Source organism: Leuciscus leuciscus (assembly GCF_965113295.1).
Source record: "Leuciscus leuciscus genome assembly, chromosome: 12".
NCBI classification, from domain to species: domain Eukaryota; kingdom Metazoa; phylum Chordata; class Actinopteri; order Cypriniformes; family Leuciscidae; genus Leuciscus; species Leuciscus leuciscus.
Genome location: NC_138736.1, coordinates 9,375,010 through 9,393,915, shown reverse-complemented (window position 1 = coordinate 9,393,915; position 18,906 = coordinate 9,375,010). Strand labels below are relative to the sequence as shown.

Sequence of the window (18,906 nt, the reverse complement as noted above, 5' to 3'; positions counted from 1 at the left end):
TTTAGTCAAAGTTGTCTTTTCTTTCAAAGGTTGAAAACAATCATTCACACAAATTGTCGCCCTACTGTGAATTTGCTTGATCATTTACAATAGAGATTGATCGCTAGCTGCTAGAAACATAACGTTATATGTTGTATTCACCAAAGTTAACGCTGACTGCATAGTTCTAGCTAATTACATCATTGTGTTGGTTTGGCGAACATGAACGTCAGTTTAGAAAGAAATATGGATTTACCTGTTCTGCAAAAACAGAGCAACTGAATGTGGATCGGAAGCCCTTCTTCTGCCGGCGGAGTTCTCGCCACCTTTCGAAGTTTTTTCCGATGTAAATTCGGTATTTCGCGCGTTCCTTATCCTCGTCCCTTATCCTTGTCCCTCTTCTTTGCAATTTGTTCATCGGAACGTCATCTCTTTGGTCGTGTGTCGGCCATAATTCAAACTTCCCTCTTCATGCGTCTCTCTCCTCCACACCCACTTCATGTGCACGCGAACTAACCCCCAAACCCCACCCTCAAATACTTCTTGTCGGTGATTGGCTGGAGCACTGTTTGTTGTGTTTCATGGTGCAGGTGAGCCCAGTTTGTTTTTGTTGCCGTTTGTGGAGCCTGTGGTGTCTAGAGAGACCGCGTTTTTTTACAGTGTGTTCAGGGGACAGGCAGCTAGCGGATAGTGAGGAGATGTTTGCTGTATGTGACAAAAAATGTTTTGGCCTAAAAAACGCGTGGCATCGCTTACAGCACCTTTAAGATGTGGTGTATTTATAAACAATGTTGGCCATGGTTAGAGGACAGTCGCACAAACACCCATCTACTCTTTTCTGCACCCTGATGTCCACGGCACAGAAAGGTGCATGTGGCTTCAGTAATCATGGGGGCAGCAGAGTGCACTATGATGGAGAGCGGCCATCCTCCATCACTCACAGTTTGCTACGCCTGCCCTCATGGAGGATAAAAACAGCAGTCCTAATGAGTTATCAGGGCTGATGGCTTATCGTGTGTGGGACCTCTCCGTGTCCTTGACTCAACAAGGATGTATAGATGACCCGAGTCACAAATCGCAACTGTCCCCCGGAAAAGAAAACATGCTGTATGCGTTATGGCCTTCCAATTTTGCGAGTGTGTGAGTGTATGCGAGTGTTTATGTGTCCGTGACCGTAATACTGAGAGCGCATCTGTGTGCATACCTCAGTATAATCCCAGTAGTCACCAGATTCAAATGTTTGCCCATGTGTGAGCTCTAATAACGTTTGACAGCGAGCACTCGAACTCCATTTATGAAGGTTGTTATTCGCAAATTAGCTGCATGTTCATAAGTGAGTGCGTTTGTGTAGGGCGAAGGGTGCGTGGTACGGCAGTCACGTGACGGCAACATAGTGAAAGTCATTTGCATCGGAGACTCGCGGAGAGCGAGCAGATGGGAGTTGTGATTAAAACCGAGATATTCCGGAGCATTAGATTAAAGAATGATGTCAATAAAAAGCATTTTAGGCTGCAATAACAAAGGCAATCTGAAACATGCCACTGCAAGTTCTCATTTGCATATTTAAATGCGCTTGATGTTCGGGGTTTGATTCCTGGTCTAATGATGCATTTAGCCTGTAATGAATCAGTGATGGCAGCTCCCAGGCTCAGCCGCAGGGACTGCAGCAGGGCCACTTTGAAGTCACTGCATTTTAAGTGGAGTTTAGAGCAGTGGACTCCAAAAATAAGCACACACCAGAGGGAGACAGATCTGCAAAGCCTCAGCGTGCAGCTGCAGGTTCATCCTCAAACTGGAGCAGGTAGATGTAACCCTGGAGGAGCCACACAGAGATGCAGTCAGCGAGCACAAAAGTGCTAAACATAGTCCAAAATGTATATTTGCCACACCTGCAAAATGCAAGTGATCAGAGAAAGTGGCATAATGGAAGTATAGTTTGGATTAAAATAATGTAATTCAAATAAAAGCTGTTCTTTTGAACTTTCTGTTTATTAAAGGATCCTGAAGAAAAAAATGCATCACGGTTTCCACAAAAATATTAAGCAGCAAAACTGTTTTCAACATTGATAATTCTAAGAAATGTTTCTTGAGCAGCAAATCAGCATATTAGAATGATTTCTGGAGAAACTGAAGACTGGAGTCTGAAAATTCAGCTTTGCCCTCATAGGAATTGATATTATTCAATAATTGAATAATAAATTGAATAATTTGATCAAATAAATGCAGCCTTGGTATATATATATATAAAATGTATAGCATGCTGTGCAGGCCATTGCATCAATTTCAATAAGAGATGAGGCAAACTATCAAAAATCATAATTTTGTTCGTAATATTTTCTTTTTGGTTGATTATTTCAATGAATATTCCACATTGTGCCACATCCTAGATAAACTGTCTTCAATTTGAATCGCTCACGTGAGGTCATTCTATCATTTTTAATTTAGATAATGTATTATTTTGCATTCTGGCAAACATGGGCAAAGTGAGTGTGTTATTTACTGACCTGAGCTGTTTTTATTTGTATTTGGTGCTTGGTGAGTGTTGGTTTTGAACCATGGTGCTAAACCTTGTTCCTTGATGTGTGTCATGTCTTTGCTGTGGAATTAGACGTTCGAGTTGACCTTAGGATTTGATGGCTGAATAATTGACTTAACTTCTCGTTAAACAACTCTCAGCTCCATTGAACAATATCTGCCTCTCCATACTACAAGCAGTGGCACGCAGAGATCACAGGGTGTAATGTAAAAGGATTACTACAGATAAGAGATTGTGGTCACAAGAAGCCATGTCAAAGAGAAACAGACAGACAGAAGGGTGACTGACCCATACAAATGAGTATTATAACTATCATTTCTCTTAAACAAGAGCTTAGCTCAAAATCAAAGGTCTTAGAAAGAGGCTGGATAATAGAAATCTCATTCATGCTGTACTAAACTCTCAATGGAATAAAATATATGCTCATGGAGAAATGACTGAGGCAAAGAACCCTGAAGTCCATGACTCTTTCTCTCTCCCCATCATTTTAGGTTGATTCATTTTTTTTCATGCTCAGATTGAGATACATGGAGGACAGGATCACACCATGTAAACTTTAATGCCTATAGGTCTTCCTGAGGACCCACTGTCCTGCAGAGTTTAGCTACAATCCTAATCAAATACACGTGTGTAACATAGGCCAGCTAGTACTAAGAGCTGTGCAGGTAAATCTCACTCCCTTGGTCTCACTGTCGACTGACGTCTTTAACGTCCTTGTTAAACGTCCGCCTCTCATGCTGGAGACCCCCGATTCGAATCCCGCTCGGAGTGGGTCGAGTTACACCTGACCCAGCTAATCAAGGTCTTCAGGATCACTTGAAAAATCGCATGCCAGGTGAGCTGAAGCAGGATGGAAATAAATGTTGCCCGACAGTTGGGTCTCCAGAAGCAGAGTTGAAGACCTAGGCTTTAATGCATTAAGCAATGAGATCACGTAGAATAAAACGCTATCGTTCAAATGTTTGTATTAGTATTTTTTATTTTTGGGGGAAATTGAAAGTTTTATTTAGCAATGACGTATTAAACTGATAAAGAAAATTACAGGAAGACATGCTGTTATTAGAAATACACTTTCTAGTTTACATCTTGCAGTTCTTTATTTCTCTGAATTGCGTGATATAAAGTCACAATTGCGTGTTATAAAGTCAGAATTGTGAGATATAAACTGGCAATTGCTCTTATAAAGTCAGAATTGTGAGATATAAACCGGCAATTGCTCGTTATAAAGTCAGAATTGCTTGAAATAAACTAAATTCTGACGCAATTACGACTTTATATCTCGCAATTCTGACGTTATAACACGCAATTGCGACTTTATATTAGATGTAAAACTTGCAATTGTGAGAAAAAAAGTCAGAGTTGTGAGATAAAAAGCCACGGGGTGGGGAGAGGGGGAATATATATATATATATATATATATATATATATATATATATATATTGCATAATTTATATATACAATCTTCCACCATTTAGTAAGCTAGGCTTTAATAATACATTTGTTAGTGAAAAGTCTCAGGCAGGAGTTATAGGGTTATCTGTATGCTGCCCCTTCTGTGTCTAAACCTGCTACTGTACAGACACACCTAATGGCTGTCTGTTTGCAGTTCTCAGTGTCCATATGGTTCATTCCAGTCTATAAACTGATATAATTCTCTCTTCTCAGCTAACTGTGTCCCTCTTGTCACCGTCTCTCCAAAGACACTCTGTCAGTCACACATCCTTCCAGCTTCCAGTGAACAATTACATTAGACGCCTAATGCAGTGAGAAATAACTGAGCACCCAGCACTCTCTTTGAGCCCAACCCACCGACTGTTGCCTGGCAACACCACACAGCTCCACTAACTACAGCTCAGGCTATGAGGAAAGCAGAGCTCTTGTTGTTGTGCAGTTAGAAATAAGCAGTTTATTTAAGTTTTATCTTTTCATTTCTGGGTTTTTGAGGTCAGAAGGAACACTTGAATGTTTAACAGAGAAGTAAAAGCATTATTGTGTTACTTTCAGTGAGGGGAAAGATAATTATTTTTTGCTATTTCTTTCGTTGCTATTGTAGAAGCACTTTATCAGCAGACAATACATCATCAGCAGTTCCTCTCTGATCTGTTCTCTCGCTGAGTTTAAAAATTGTCTGACAATGTCTGTTTGACTTCTAGGATTCATCACATCTTGGAATGTGTCATTTATAAATAGAACTTGTTGTGTTGGCTGGCCCACTTTACTCGCACCGTCACTTTGTGAAGATGTCTTCTGTGCTGTGAACTCCTTAATGCCAAACTCAAATCATGCTGATAGAGCCACACAAGCGGCGGATGAAAGCTGGGGGTGTTACGCTCTGTGACTAAACTGGGAAAAATCGGCAAGACTTAGGAATGCGTTTGGAGGTTGGATCCCTGTCTATCTTTGTGTCCGGGTTGTTGCATGGCAAGCTTAAGGTTTTTCAAACTGGGGCAGCAGAAAGTGGGTTAGAGCTTGGCTACTTTTAGACCCAGCACTTTGAACTCGGTTGAGATCTTCTCTTTCGCAGACCTCCTTCGCAGTCCAGTCCTGATCTGTCTTGCATATTAAGACTGTAAATATCTCGATCAATATCAAGCGATCAATGCCTGACCCATAAAGAGTTATTGTTAATCGTTAACTCTCAAGTGGCATCCCGTAGAGGTGACTATATTATTGTTACTATCTCTGAGAAAGTCCATTAAGGTTGGTCTCCCATGGGAGATTAAATGATCCCAGTTCCTGTAATGCCTTCATCCTCAGTATCGATACTCGATGCAAATGCAATTTAGCAAATTTACTTCTAAATCTAAATGCAAATGTATTTAATAAATTCTTAAAGTCAACCCCAAATCAACCTTCATATTAAACTCATTTAAGTCAAGGCAAATAAGTCCTGGCTCTGTATTTTGTTATTGTTGTTAGTGACAAAGGTGTTTTTTAGCCAGGATTATTTCCACTCATTGGTTTTCTCACTGTGTCTCCACAGGCAGATCCTCAGGGACGAGACATCGCAATCCGGCCCTTCCTGGAGCATTGCGAGAACACGCACATGACCATTTGGCTGGGGATTGTCTATGCCTACAAAGGCCTCCTTATGGTGAGTGAGAACATTCTAGAGAGCAACAACATGATCGCCATCTGCTCCCGCAGACAACCGAGTCTGAATATTCTGCTACTTGGTAAATTATCATATACACTATATCTCACTGTCATGAAAATGCATTTGCAATACATCAGGAAATACAAATGCCATACATACAGTTATCTAATGTTCATGACCCACCCGAGTGTTAACAAACACAAATTAGAGTACTCTGATATTTATTAGGGAACAATATTGTCTTTTATCATACTTTATAAAAGCTACAAATCAAAAAACCTAAGCCGTTTGAGGTCTGCATTACTATGATTTTACCCCTGACTTTAGGCTTAAGAACAGCTCTTACAGTGACAAAATTAACACCCCCTGCTTATTGCTTAAATATCAGTCTTTTATGTTGTTTACACTGAACTAAAAAGTCTTACTGTAACCAAAACTCACTGTAAACTAATGGTTATCAAATAATGGGCCTCAGCAAAGAGGGGCGCAATATGGCTTAAAATTATTTAAATTAAAATAAGTAAACGCATATTTCATTTCTTTTTTTCTTTTTTTTTTTCTTTTTTTCCAACAACTGTCATTTTGTCTTGCCACAGAGTTTTGAAAGTGTGATTTCTAGACCTGGAAAAGCAGAAATTAATAAAATCCTAAAAGGTTTTGTGCATTTTTACAATGAATATAATTTTTTTAGTTGTGTCAAGCTCTAAAATATTTTATTGTTTAGAAATTGCTATTTGTGAGTTAAAAAAAATCTGTTAAAAAAAAAAAAAATATATATATATATATATATATATATATATATATATAAATTAATGTAAATTCATTGCTGTGAAAGCCCTGGTGAACTTTTAGTTTCTGAAACTGAAAATATTATATATTTCCACTCCTAATTTGTGTAAAAATAATTATTATTATAATAAACTAAATAAATAAAAAGTTTGCAAATAAGCAGCTTTGACATTACAGCAGAAGCACTAAAAGTATATTGGCGTGCCTTTTAGAAGTGGAGTCAAAAAGATTGAGAAACTGCTGTAAACTTCAACATTGTTATTTTGCTTCCTTACAAACAGTGCTTACTGGTAAGGTATTTCCTTCCGGAAATGCACATATAACTCACTAACTGGACTTTGATACATTGTACCCCTAGGAGGAGATATAATATGAGCAAGATTGCTCTTTCCAATTAGGTTACTGGTAAGGTGCCTCAGGAACCAAAATGCCCCCAGTCAGTTAATTGCCCATAGCACAGATCATAATCTCTGAGTCAATGGTGGCAACATCCTCAAATAAAAATCTGCCCTCTTACTCACTTTGTGCTCTTTGGAAATGATCTGTCCTCTTGTTCTTGCTGCTGTAATAGCGACAGGTGGTTCGGTTGACTGGCAGGCCATTACCTCTGTTTTTACCCTGCTCTACGGTAGATGATCCGTGTCAAAGTTCAGCTGTGGACCACAGAGTATCTCTTCCAGTCTCTTTTGTATCTCTTCTCTCTAAAAAGAAGAGATACAAGAGATACAGCTGTAGATTTGTGGGGAGGCAAAGGTGTCAATGTTACATCGAAGCTGAAATGTATTTAAAATGAAAGTCATCAAATCATAATAGTGAACAACTGCAAATGCCATCACACTCACGTTCTCTTATAGGCCTATGTGCCATTTCAGAAAACTTCCTCTACCTTCCTCTTGTCATGTTTGAAAACCTGCTGCTAAATCAGCGCGGCTTCACTTACAGCTGACGTGTTCCTGTAGAACGAGAGAAGGAAGAGAGAATGAGAGGGTGAATATGGAAAACTAGTGAGACGGGCTGTGATTGGATTAGGATTGAATAGGTTTGAGGCGAGTGGGTGCAGAATCAGATCTCAGAGTGTGCGTCATTATGTTAGCTGAGTCATATTTCTCAGAGTTCACTCTAGTCGCACACAAAGGTGCTTTGATTACTTCTCTGACTTCCTGAGAGTTGTGCAGGTGTTGTTAGCTGCCTTTAGAGGAATTAGGGTGTTAAATAAGTCAGCCACCGTTCATTCTCACTGGCTTTATGATTCATCACTGTAAACTGAGGACTGCACACGGCGATGAAGGTGAAAATGATTGTCTATGCAAAACTTAAGGTTTCACTGCTCTTATAATTCATTGCACTTTTCTCTTTTTTTGTCTAGTTGTTTGGGTGTTTTTTGGCCTGGGAGACCAGAAATGTGAGCATTCCAGCCCTGAACGACAGCAAGTACATCGGTATGAGTGTGTATAATGTGGGCATCATGTGTATCATTGGGGCAGCAGTGTCCTTCCTGACCCGAGATCAGCCTAATGTGCAGTTCTGCATCGTGGCACTGGTCATCATCTTCTGCAGCACCATCACGCTGTGTCTGGTTTTTGTGCCAAAGGTAAGTACTGCAATGTACAGCCTGAACCAGCCCTATGGGGAAAGAATTGTAGAGGTCAGCGAAAGCCACATTCTGGCATTTTGATTTGTGCAAATCCCTAGCAAGTTCACCGGAATATAATTGAGAACAGTGCTTACTTTGCATTCCCTGGAGCTCTCTGGAAATGAACAAAGTGAAATTTGAAAGATTCGACTCTACCTCTAAACAAATACATCCTAAGCAGACTCAGTGCCAAAAGATCTCAATATTATGTCCTTGTTCTCTTCTCGTTTGTTAGTTTGTAACAATGCGAACAAACCCGGATGCTGCCACACAGAACCGGAGGTTAAAGTTCACCCAGAACCAGAAGAAGGAAGACTCCAAGACTTCCACCTCAGTAACCAGTGTTAACCAGGCCAACACTTCCCGTCTGGATGGACTACAGACAGACAACCACCGCCTCCGAATGAGAATTACAGAGGTGACGGAAGTTTCTCCGATTTCAATCGTCATAAATTACCAAATTATTACATTCCTAGAATGACAGTGTACTTTAAACAATTAAGATTTTTTTTTTATATATATAATTCAAAATTATATTCAATAATATAATTATTGATATTATCCCCCCCCCCCCCCCCCCCAAATTATATATTAATAACAAATGATGTGAAGAAAAATAACTAATACAGGTAAACAAAAAAATCTATTATGCAAATCAAAATACAGTACCCAAATCATGTATTAGATTAAGTATAAATATATATTATATATATTATATATTAAGACTAAATGATTATACTTAAATAATAAATAAATAATTATATCAAGAATAATAGATCTTTTTGGAAGCAACTGTATGGAGTTTTATTTTGAGAAATCAATAAATGTTTTCACTACTGAAAGTATTTTACAGCAATGAAACATACTACTGTATGTTTTGAGTTTTTAGATTTTTTTATTACAACATTTTTATATAAATTAAATTACTGGTTTACAGTAAGGTTTCATTTGTTAACATAGTTAACTGCATTAGGTAATATACTAAAATGAAAAATACTTCCAAAGCATTTACTGTACTAATCTTAGTTATTGTTAATTTAAGCAGTTACTAATACATTATTAAAATCAAAAGTATTATTTCACAGACTTGAGCTAACATGAACTAACAATGAACAGTTGTATTTTTATTAGCTAATTTTGACAAAGATGAATAAATACTATAACAAATGTATTGCTCATTGTTAGCTAATGCATTACTAATGGGACGTTATTGTAAAGTTCTACCGGATTTTTGAATTTGTGTTACAGCTGGATAAGGAACTGGAAGAGGTTACCATGCAACTCCAGGACACTCCAGAAAAGACTCCATACATTAAACAAAACCACTACCAAGATGTCAACAATATCCTGAGCATACGCAACTTCACTGATGGCAAAGGTAGATATCAAACCTTGTGTTCCTCACCTGTCGATCACACACAGCTGTCATTCATGACTCATTTCAGTATGTGAAACTCTTTTCCTCTGTTCCTGAGTCTGTCACCCAGAGAAGAAGAACTATTTATTGGTGTTATACATTTTTCACCCCCAAACATGTCAACCTGAGGTGTCATATAAGGTGCTCTGACTCAGCATCTTCTTCAGCTGAATCCACCACTGACATCCTGATGGAAAGGCAGCATTCTGAACATCATGTCTTTGTTTTCAGATGGAGAGAAATCTCTGAAGAACCACTTAGAGCAGAAACCTCAGGCTCAGTGGGGATCCATGGATCCTTCTAGGATAAGCAGAGGTCCACTAGAAGACATCAACTCACCAGAACAGTGAGTTTACACCCGGCATGCACTTTAGGCCCAAAAAAGTTTCTGGACACGTACAAATCTATGAACAAAATATCAGTCCAACTTTCCAGACATAACATTTGACGAAAGATTTGTTAGACAATGACAGTATTAAGGCAAAAGTATAAGTCTGAGAAAACTCTACATGCTTTTAGCTATACATTTAACTCTTGAGTTGGGGGAGGGGCAAGAAAACAATATTTTATATATTTTATAATATATTTTCTTTTTCAAGAGTCTTTTTGAACCTGCATCAGCAAATTTAAGCACAAGTTTAAGTTTGCTTGTGTTTATTTACTTATTCATTTAATAATTAACTTAATTTTATTATCACAGAAAATGACGCACACAAAAATGTGAATCACTGTCCATCATTTTGCGAGCAACTGGTGATAAAGTAAAAAAAGTTAAAGAATTTGCGTGACAGTTATGCCGATGAAGAAGTCTCATATGGTAGTCAATTATTCACTACAGAAACTGAAAGTATAAACTGACGAGTTTTTGGCATGTGACGCTGCATTAACGGTGCATATTCTCTTAGAAACGATGAGAAATTAATCAGATTTATTTTCTATATATTTTTCTTGTGGCCCATAGTCATACCTATTAAAATTCGTTCAATGACCATAAACTCGTCAGTTTTATATATATATACAGTATATATACACTATTTACCACATCTTTCTTAGGAAAACGGACCAAAAAATTATCATCACACATTTTTTTTTTTTTTTTTTTTCTCTCTAGAATGAGAATATCCATCTCTGCAAAACCACCTGTTACTGACTAGCTATAAGTTCTTTTTATGGGTCTTTTAGATGGCTTTTTTCTTCTGATTTACTAGTCGCTATTGGTACATAATTAGAAGAATAACAAAGTGCGGTAAATGGTCAAACTATTAGTGCTACAAACCGGTGTGTTTATGATTATGATAATGAATTAAAATAATACGTTTTTCAACATCAAGCAGCGTAACGGACAGTTTTTGTACAGCTACAATATCTGGAAGCGAATGACACCGGAAGCCTTGCACATTAGAGTAAACACATACCAAATACCAATGGTCAGGCCCACTCTTGCGTTAAAAACAAGGTGAACAGATACAACATACATTGCTGTATAGACTCATTTACATGAAGGTGAGAAATAATACAAAAAAGAAAATGAAAGCAAGTAGAGTTTCAGGGACAGAGAGAGGGAGAGTGGGAGGGGGGGCTGTGGTTACATAATGTGTGATATCTAGTGAGAGCGAAAGGCACTGGACCCTGAAAATAGACATGAGAGTAGAATTAGAGGACTACAGGCTGTCCCAGCACATGAATGTTTGATCTCACAGAGGAGGGATTCTGCACTGTCACTGTTCATCAAACACACACACACACACACACACACACACACACTCACACATACTCTCACACACTTACCCCAGTAGCTGATGGAGTCTTGACCTTGCAAAATAACACCACCTCTGCCATGGGAATATCCAGCGAATTCATTTATTGTGGCTGTTCTCCTTGTCTGCAGTAAAGAATAAACAAATACATATTTAGTTTAATAACACTTGCATAAAGAGTGTTTTTAATTTTTTTGTTTTGCATGTGAACCTGCAACATCTGACTAATCAATGTTAATTATTTCTAAACACAGAAGACATTTTCCTTAATTGATGTATGAAATTAATATTTGATTGAAAGTAATAACTCAAAGAGACTCCAATCATAAAACCAATCATGAGAGGTGTGGTGTGTGCACTTTATATAACTGCTATTTGGTTTCTGTAATTGATTTAAAGGGCTTCGGCCTCTTGGGGTGCAGTTTGAATCTAGACACAATGAAATGGACTTTATATGAGGTGATCCACACTGCCAGGTACATACAGGATTGATGCCACCAAAAGAACAAGCACAGTCCCAAACCCATCATCCTGACTATGAGACAAGAAAGAAAAAAAAGAAGAAAAAAGATATACAGTATATATATATATATATATATATATATATATATATATATTTACTGGAATGGAATGGAATGGAATATGTGTGATTTCATTGTTGCTGTCAAAGAAATGGAGAAAGATGCTTTATGCACTAATAATAAAGGTTTGGGGTCAGTAAGATTTTTTATTTATTTTTTTTGTCAGCAAGGACACATTAAAAGCAAAGACTTTTATAATGTTATAAACGATTTCTATTTTTTAAAGGGATTTTTAGAAATTTCTAGATACCAAGTTTTCAGCAAGAATATTAAGAAGGACAACTGTTTTCAACATTGATAACAATACGATGATTTCTGAGGGATCATGTGACACTAAAGACTGGAGTAATAGCTGTTTTCAGTTCAGATTTGCCATCACAGGAATAAATTACATTTTAAAATATATTCAAATAGAAAACTTTTTGGGGGGATTTGTTTTTACTGTATTTTTCAAATAAATCAAATAAATGCAGCTTTGATGAGCATACAGAAACAAATTACAGGCCCCAAACTTTTAAATGGTAGTGTAGGTCCAGATGGTATAGTTCTGGCATCCACCAGCAGGGACTAAAGGGGTCATGCTAACCAGTTAAACCTTGAACCCTTGATTAAGAACGAAGCATTATGTACGTGCCAAAGTCTGCTTTAAATGTGCTTTGTGATATAATTATAGATGAACGTCTGTTACAGGCATACAAGAGTTCTTCCCCACTATTAAACACACAGTAACTAAAGAGCATTAAATAAAATGAGGAATTGGGTATTTTATGTATAATAACCATTTTGGTCTGTGTGATTTGTGTTCACAGCATACAGCGCAGGCTGTCCCTACAGCTGCCGATCCTGCATCACGCATATCTACCCTCCATAGGAGGGGTGGACGCGAGCTGCAGCAGTCCCACGAGCAGCCCGGCCTCCAGCCCCCGTCACAGACACATGCCCCCCTCCTACAGGGTTATGGTGTCCGGCCTGTGAGCCTTACCACTGCCCTGCACTGCACTCCCAGGAAGCGATCAGCTTTTTTTGAAAAGACAGACTGAGCAATATCAGCGGTTAACAGAAGTGTGTGAGCAACCCGGGGTGGGGGGGTCCGACTCTTCATCCACCCATGACCCCCGTCCCACCATCCATAGCCACATCAGAGCAGGACTGATCTTCAGGCTAGGAGGGAGGTGACCGGAGGTTCTCACACAGCAACCCAACCCATTATCTATATCCCGTCACCTCCCGTTCCTAACTCGATGGACTCAACGCCCCCACACCCCCCACCCCAAACAGCAGCGTGGATCAACGGAGGACAGGCGCTGTAGCCTTAGCTGCTAAAAAAGAGACGCTTCCGCCGGCAGCCTTTCCACGAAATCTGTGCACATTGGTTCTGCTGAAACTTGCGGGAAAGGGGCAGCGGATGTGACCGAGGACTCCTCCTCTTTATTCAACACGTCAACAGCCATGTAAATACCATATTTGAACATCAAAGTGAGCTTTGATTATGCTGTGAAATGAATTATTCTGATGAGGCCTGGTGCTCCGTAGAACTTTACAAACAGTCGACGAACCAGGAACAGACACGTACGACGTTGCAAACCGATATGAATTTGTTGTATTGCTTCAGTGTCCCAATGGTGTGAAAAAGTGGTAATGGTAAATAAGACTATTAGTGTCTCAATTTTTTACTAAAGATAACAAGGGAGTGTAAACGCTGGCCAACCGTTCTCACCTGGATAGACGTGTACCACACATTGTTTGTCTTCAGAAACAGCTAGCATCATGTAGGCCTGTCCTGGTAACAGAGTACCGAAAGTACCACTTTGGTTTATCGCATATAATGTCACATTAGAAGTCGCGCAACTGCGACCTCAAAAGAGCCACAGGTCCAGCCGAAAGGGATGTAAGAGACAAAACCGGCGATTTTAGAGAGTCAGTCTTCCATTACAGTCGAGCAAGTTGATCCTGCATACCAGGACTGAACACACAGATGCAGGCCCCATGCTTCGGATGTACAATCGCCGTCATGTGACCGGCTGTTACAAAACAAGAAGACTCACAAATTGCGATAATAACAGGGAAGAGGTACAACATGCAGAGCAAAACCAAAATATCCTCACAGAAAGCTGCGAGGTTACACAAAAGAAGCGGTCCACGCAGCAAGACAGAAGGACGATATTGTATTAAACAGTGGGACTGAAAAATGAGCACAAGTGTAATTAACTTAATAAGTCGAGTCACGTAAGAACAAAGCCTCGTTTTGACTTTCTGGTGCAGTCTCTCAGTTTACCCTCCCTCTGTTTGTTTCTTGTTCTTTTTTTTTGCTCTTTTGGTTGATGAAAAAAACCCAAACATTTGTGAATCCTCTACGGTTGTAGCTTGGGCTAAAAGGGCTCGGGTTGAGGCGTGTGTGTGTGTGTGCCGTGTTGTTCCAGAGGAGAAATGGCAGAGTGACATTGTGAAATACATCGCCTCGCTCTTAGCAACAGTGAAATAACCTCATAGTTGCTATAGAAATGTTATTGTGTGCTGTGAACTTTGCACAATGTCTTGCAGAGATAGGGAGCATCAGCTAAAGCTGTTTTGTAAATCTGGAAATGTAATCAAAATATGAATTATCGGAAATAAGCTACGTATCATTCATATCAATGGCAAGAGTTTGTTTCGGCTGATATCTCACCGTCGGTGTCTTGGTTTTAGTTCCTGTCAGATTTGTTACTGTACGTGTGTGCCTGTCGTCTTACGGGAGCCTAACGGACCGAATCGCGTCGACCGGATGACGAAAACAGTGACTTCACATATTATCCTATTCCTAAGTCAGTTCATCGAGAATTTCACTAACTCGTGACTTCCTTCTGTATGGCTGTTATCTGATTATAACGCAACATTCGTGGGTATTTATTGTCTCAACTTTTCGGGGAAGAAAGAGGAGACTGAAACAACACGGTTCGTTTGCTAACAGTGATTGTCATTGTACCTCACGCTCACTAATGTGTCACGATGACAAAGACCTTTAAATAAAACAACACAGATACGCAAAAATCCCACAATGCCACGGGAGCTTGTCTTAGCATGACGGCCACGACCTAGACTGACGTTTCTAATACACAATGAGTTTTTCAGTACACGGAGGGGATTGTCTACATTTGGACTTTTGCAGCATATGACTATGACTGACTACAATCAGCTCTTATTTCCAAGTTCATTTCAACATTATTGTTTATTCTTCAATGTCTTTATGATATGTTGTTTGGCACGTTCAACTGTCAGTATCCCACAATATGATCATCGTTGGCACATGTGAACATCACATTTAATGTCCTATATTAGAGAATAAACTAAAACATCAAGAGAATAGTGTACACTGGACATTACAAAACATCATATACAATTTATAACTGGCTTTATTTGTTCATTGTTTCTCATCGCCTTTTAACCTCCTGTTAAAATATGTTATGGTAATAATCTACAACTTTCATTAATATGTCATTAACAAACATGCTCTGATCTGCTAAAGGATGTTCCTAAAAGATTATAACTTCAATATATTTTAATGGAGGGATGGACGGTGATAAGCAACCATGAAGCTCGGTGAATCAGTAGAAGTAAAAGGGCTAGCTCACATTTACATATTGCATTTCATTTTTTTTAAACAGTATGGCATATCTGACATGCAAACTTACAGTATACGGTCAATACTGTTATTACAACCTTTTACAAACATTATTTAATTATGTCATAAAATTAATTGTCATAAAATGGGTAGATTCTCATACTGAAATCCACTGGTCCTATTTGATCTTCGAGTTGCTGGGGCCTGATTTATAAAACGTTTGATCCAGATGTGAAATCTATAAATAGCAAATGTTCTTGAAATTGTGTGCAGCGGCAAAAATTGCTTAAATTTCCAAATACCAAGTACTCCAACTCTCTGCCACAAGGAGAAGTGTGTACGTCTGCTTAGAACCTGATGTGGCGCTGAGCACTTTTCCACGTCAAAGTACGTTCTTATAAATATGAACGTTGCCGTGGATTTTAGCATTCACACACTCTATGTTCAAATCTGTGCGTACACACATTTTATAAATTAGGCCCCTGGTTAATGAGGTTTAAAATGGTTGGAACTTCCAAGCATAAACAGGAACTTTAGTATTCAAATAATAACTTTTAGAAAATCATCCAAAAGCAACTCAAATATCTATTTTATTACTAGTTAAGTGAATGGGATGTTTACAAGTGATCCGGCCAAACATCTGCTCAAGGAGTGGGCATAATTCAGTACTTTTAAATCATAATGATAACCATAATATGAATTAGTTGAGGCAACAGAAGCCTGGTGACATGTAATTATGAACAAGAGATTATCAAGAGATTCTTATTCAAAGTAATCATACGGTAAAGTATGTATACACAAAGAATGTATTAGATTGATTAAAAAGAATTATTTATTTTTTAATCTTTCATGCATGGTATCCTATGCATACATTATAATATATATATTACATTTTTTTTGCAGATAATTTTACTCCATTACTGACAAATGCACAATTATAATAATTATGAAAGTGGCAATAATTAGCTCATTATAACTGTATAGATAAGTATATTTACAGTGTGTTCTTGATGGTACATTAAGCTGGAAGGCAGAATCATATCCAAAATATCTTTTACACTACCTGTACTTTTGGTGTGTAATTATGACACTAATGTTGACTTTGCACAGAAATATTGTCATAGAGATCATGCTTCTCAGAACAACCATAACCAAGACTGTCTGACACTATGAAGTGTACTAAAAACAAATATGAAGACATTTATAGCACCACATGAAGACATACCATGCACCACAAGCTGTTCTTTTTACAATGGAATGGTAAGCACTGATCCGTCTATGTTAACATGTCATTACCGTTATGGGAAAAGTGAATTTGTGACAGTCTCGTTTGAAGGAAATCACTGGAAAAACACAAAAACTGGATAATGAGATACAAGGTAGTGCAATATATGATTTTTATTTGTATTTATTTTTTGGATATGTTCTATACTGTGGATTCAAATCACTGTGTGTGCATGTGTTTGTGAATCATGCGAAACACAAGGTTAACCCGTTAATGTGTTGCTTTTGAAAATGCATCATGGTCTTCTGAATGCACATCTGGTTGTTTATGACCATCTTGGCAATAACCTTGGAAATGAAGTGAAGAGCTGATTTGTTGGTCACTTAAATCTGTGATTTTACCTTAAAAAAACCTGAAAATGATCTAAGTGTTGTGTTCTTCTAAAGCAAGCAAACAGTCGTTTGTGCAAAGAGATTCATGAATTTAGTCTACAAGATTTGTGAAAATTTTGGGCTGGACTCCATGCGTATTCTGGTGTGAACTGGTCTATCTTTGCATCTTGTAACAAACAATAGCAAGGCCTTGTCATCACCCCAGGAGAATGAACAACTTCTAATGTATATAATGTAAACAACTTATTTTTTTCTGTAGAGGTACAATACAATGATAGTGGGGGGTGTTACAAATGACGTTAAAAAGACAGAATGTTAGCAGTGAGCGTGTATGTCTGTTTGCCACTGTGTGAAAACGTGCTGTCTACAAGTTTACACATTGCTATACAAACTATTTATTCTGTGCTGGAAGACTTACCGCTCTTTTTTTTTTTCTTTTTTTTTTTTTTTGGAATTTATCATCTCTTTTGAGTTCAGAAAACTCGTCACTGCCCATCAAGAACAAAAAAAAAAAAAAGAACAAAAAAAAAAAAAGAGGAACTCCACAAATCTGTTGTTTTGTTTTTCTATACAGTGCTTTTTGGAAGTGTACACTTGTGTGCTCCACTGCGGTACCGTCCCGTGTGTTTGCACTGGCACACACACAGACACACAGGAGCTCTTGAACAAATCAAAGTGGATGTGTTCATTTCATATTTCTTGTACCCTTAAACTGCATGGAAATCATAACATTTTTAATAAATTATTGCAAAAAATGTTTTATTAATAAAATAATTTAAATTATTCTATTTTCATTATTTACCAAGCACTTCATTTGGAAATTAAGACAGGAAATACACCAAAATCTACTTAAAAGTGAGAGTTCAGTCACAAATGAATATTCTGTAATTTACTCTCCTTCATGTTGGTCCAAATCTGTATGACTTTCTTCAGATCCCTTTATTATGAAAAAAACAAAACATTTACATTCTTCAAAATGTGTCATTTTATGTTAAAAAATACAGTATGAAAACAAACTATGTACAAGTGTGATCTTCCTGTTAATAGATCTTAGTCAGAGTAGCAACATGTACACAAAATAGAATTTTTGTCTACTAAAAATGTTTTTTTGGAAAGAGGTTTCGTCAGCTGAACAACTTGAACACACCTCTATCCCTCACAGCCTCATTTTCATTACTGTTAAAATATTAAATATGGCGCTACTAACCAAATAAATGTGGATAAGAGTTGAGTTTTTTTAATCTTACTGTAATTAAAGCTTCAGCTAAGAACTAGTCGATTATAATATAGGCTTTCTATGCATAACAGTCAGCCTAGCAACAAGGCAAACACTGCAGTACCAAAGTCCCTTTAAGACTCTATATAATGTATTTGGTATTACACACACTTACATACAGTAACAGCATTAAGTTCGGCATGAAACGGAAGTTGCGATAGTCTTTTCTGTCTTTTGACATTTCCATGTGGAACAAGAAAAATAGGGCGGGACTTGATTTTGTCGGGAATTGATTGGGGATAAATAATAACGTGCACGGATCATTTATAATAAATACTGCAATATTTCATTAAATAAGTCAATTTCATGTTGACTAATATCAAAGACTAGAGACGGTTCACTCCTATAACTTATGAATGGGAGAAACTGCAACGTGCAACATGGTGGAATACGTCACGTCTTCTAAGTAAAAGAGCCAATCACTGATCGGTAAAGTCATTGCGTCACTCCGATCTGAGGGTCGAGCTTAGGACTGCACATGTGCATTGGCTGGTCTAGCCTAAAAAAATTGCTTTTTAGCGCTATTTGAGCATAAGAAACAACTTTATGGGACAGTTCATGTCAGATTTTGTTGTCGATTTTAAATATGATATTTAATTGTGAGTTTCACAAGCAGTTTTTGAGAT

General features: G+C 37.9%; 1 protein-coding gene across 2 annotated transcripts in view; it reads left to right on the top strand.

Moving 5' to 3' along the window:
- gabbr2 (gamma-aminobutyric acid (GABA) B receptor, 2) overlaps positions 1-17,870 on the top strand; it is a 211,642-nt gene extending 193,772 nt beyond the window's left edge. Inside the window, exons 14-19 of one of the 2 annotated variants that reach the window (XM_082187048.1) lie at positions 5,503-5,609; positions 7,768-7,992; positions 8,270-8,452; positions 9,283-9,412; positions 9,683-9,797; positions 12,599-17,870. In XM_082187048.1, the coding sequence (XP_082043174.1) occupies positions 5,503-5,609; positions 7,768-7,992; positions 8,270-8,452; positions 9,283-9,412; positions 9,683-9,797; positions 12,599-12,764 (926 nt within the window). In that variant the 3' untranslated portion in view covers positions 12,765-17,870. Of the gene's footprint in view, positions 1-5,498; positions 5,610-7,767; positions 7,993-8,269; positions 8,453-9,282; positions 9,413-9,682; positions 9,798-12,598 lie in introns of both variants that reach the window. The other variant, XM_082187049.1, reaches the window with a different exon arrangement.
- Positions 17,871-18,906: the final 1,036 nt, after the last annotated feature.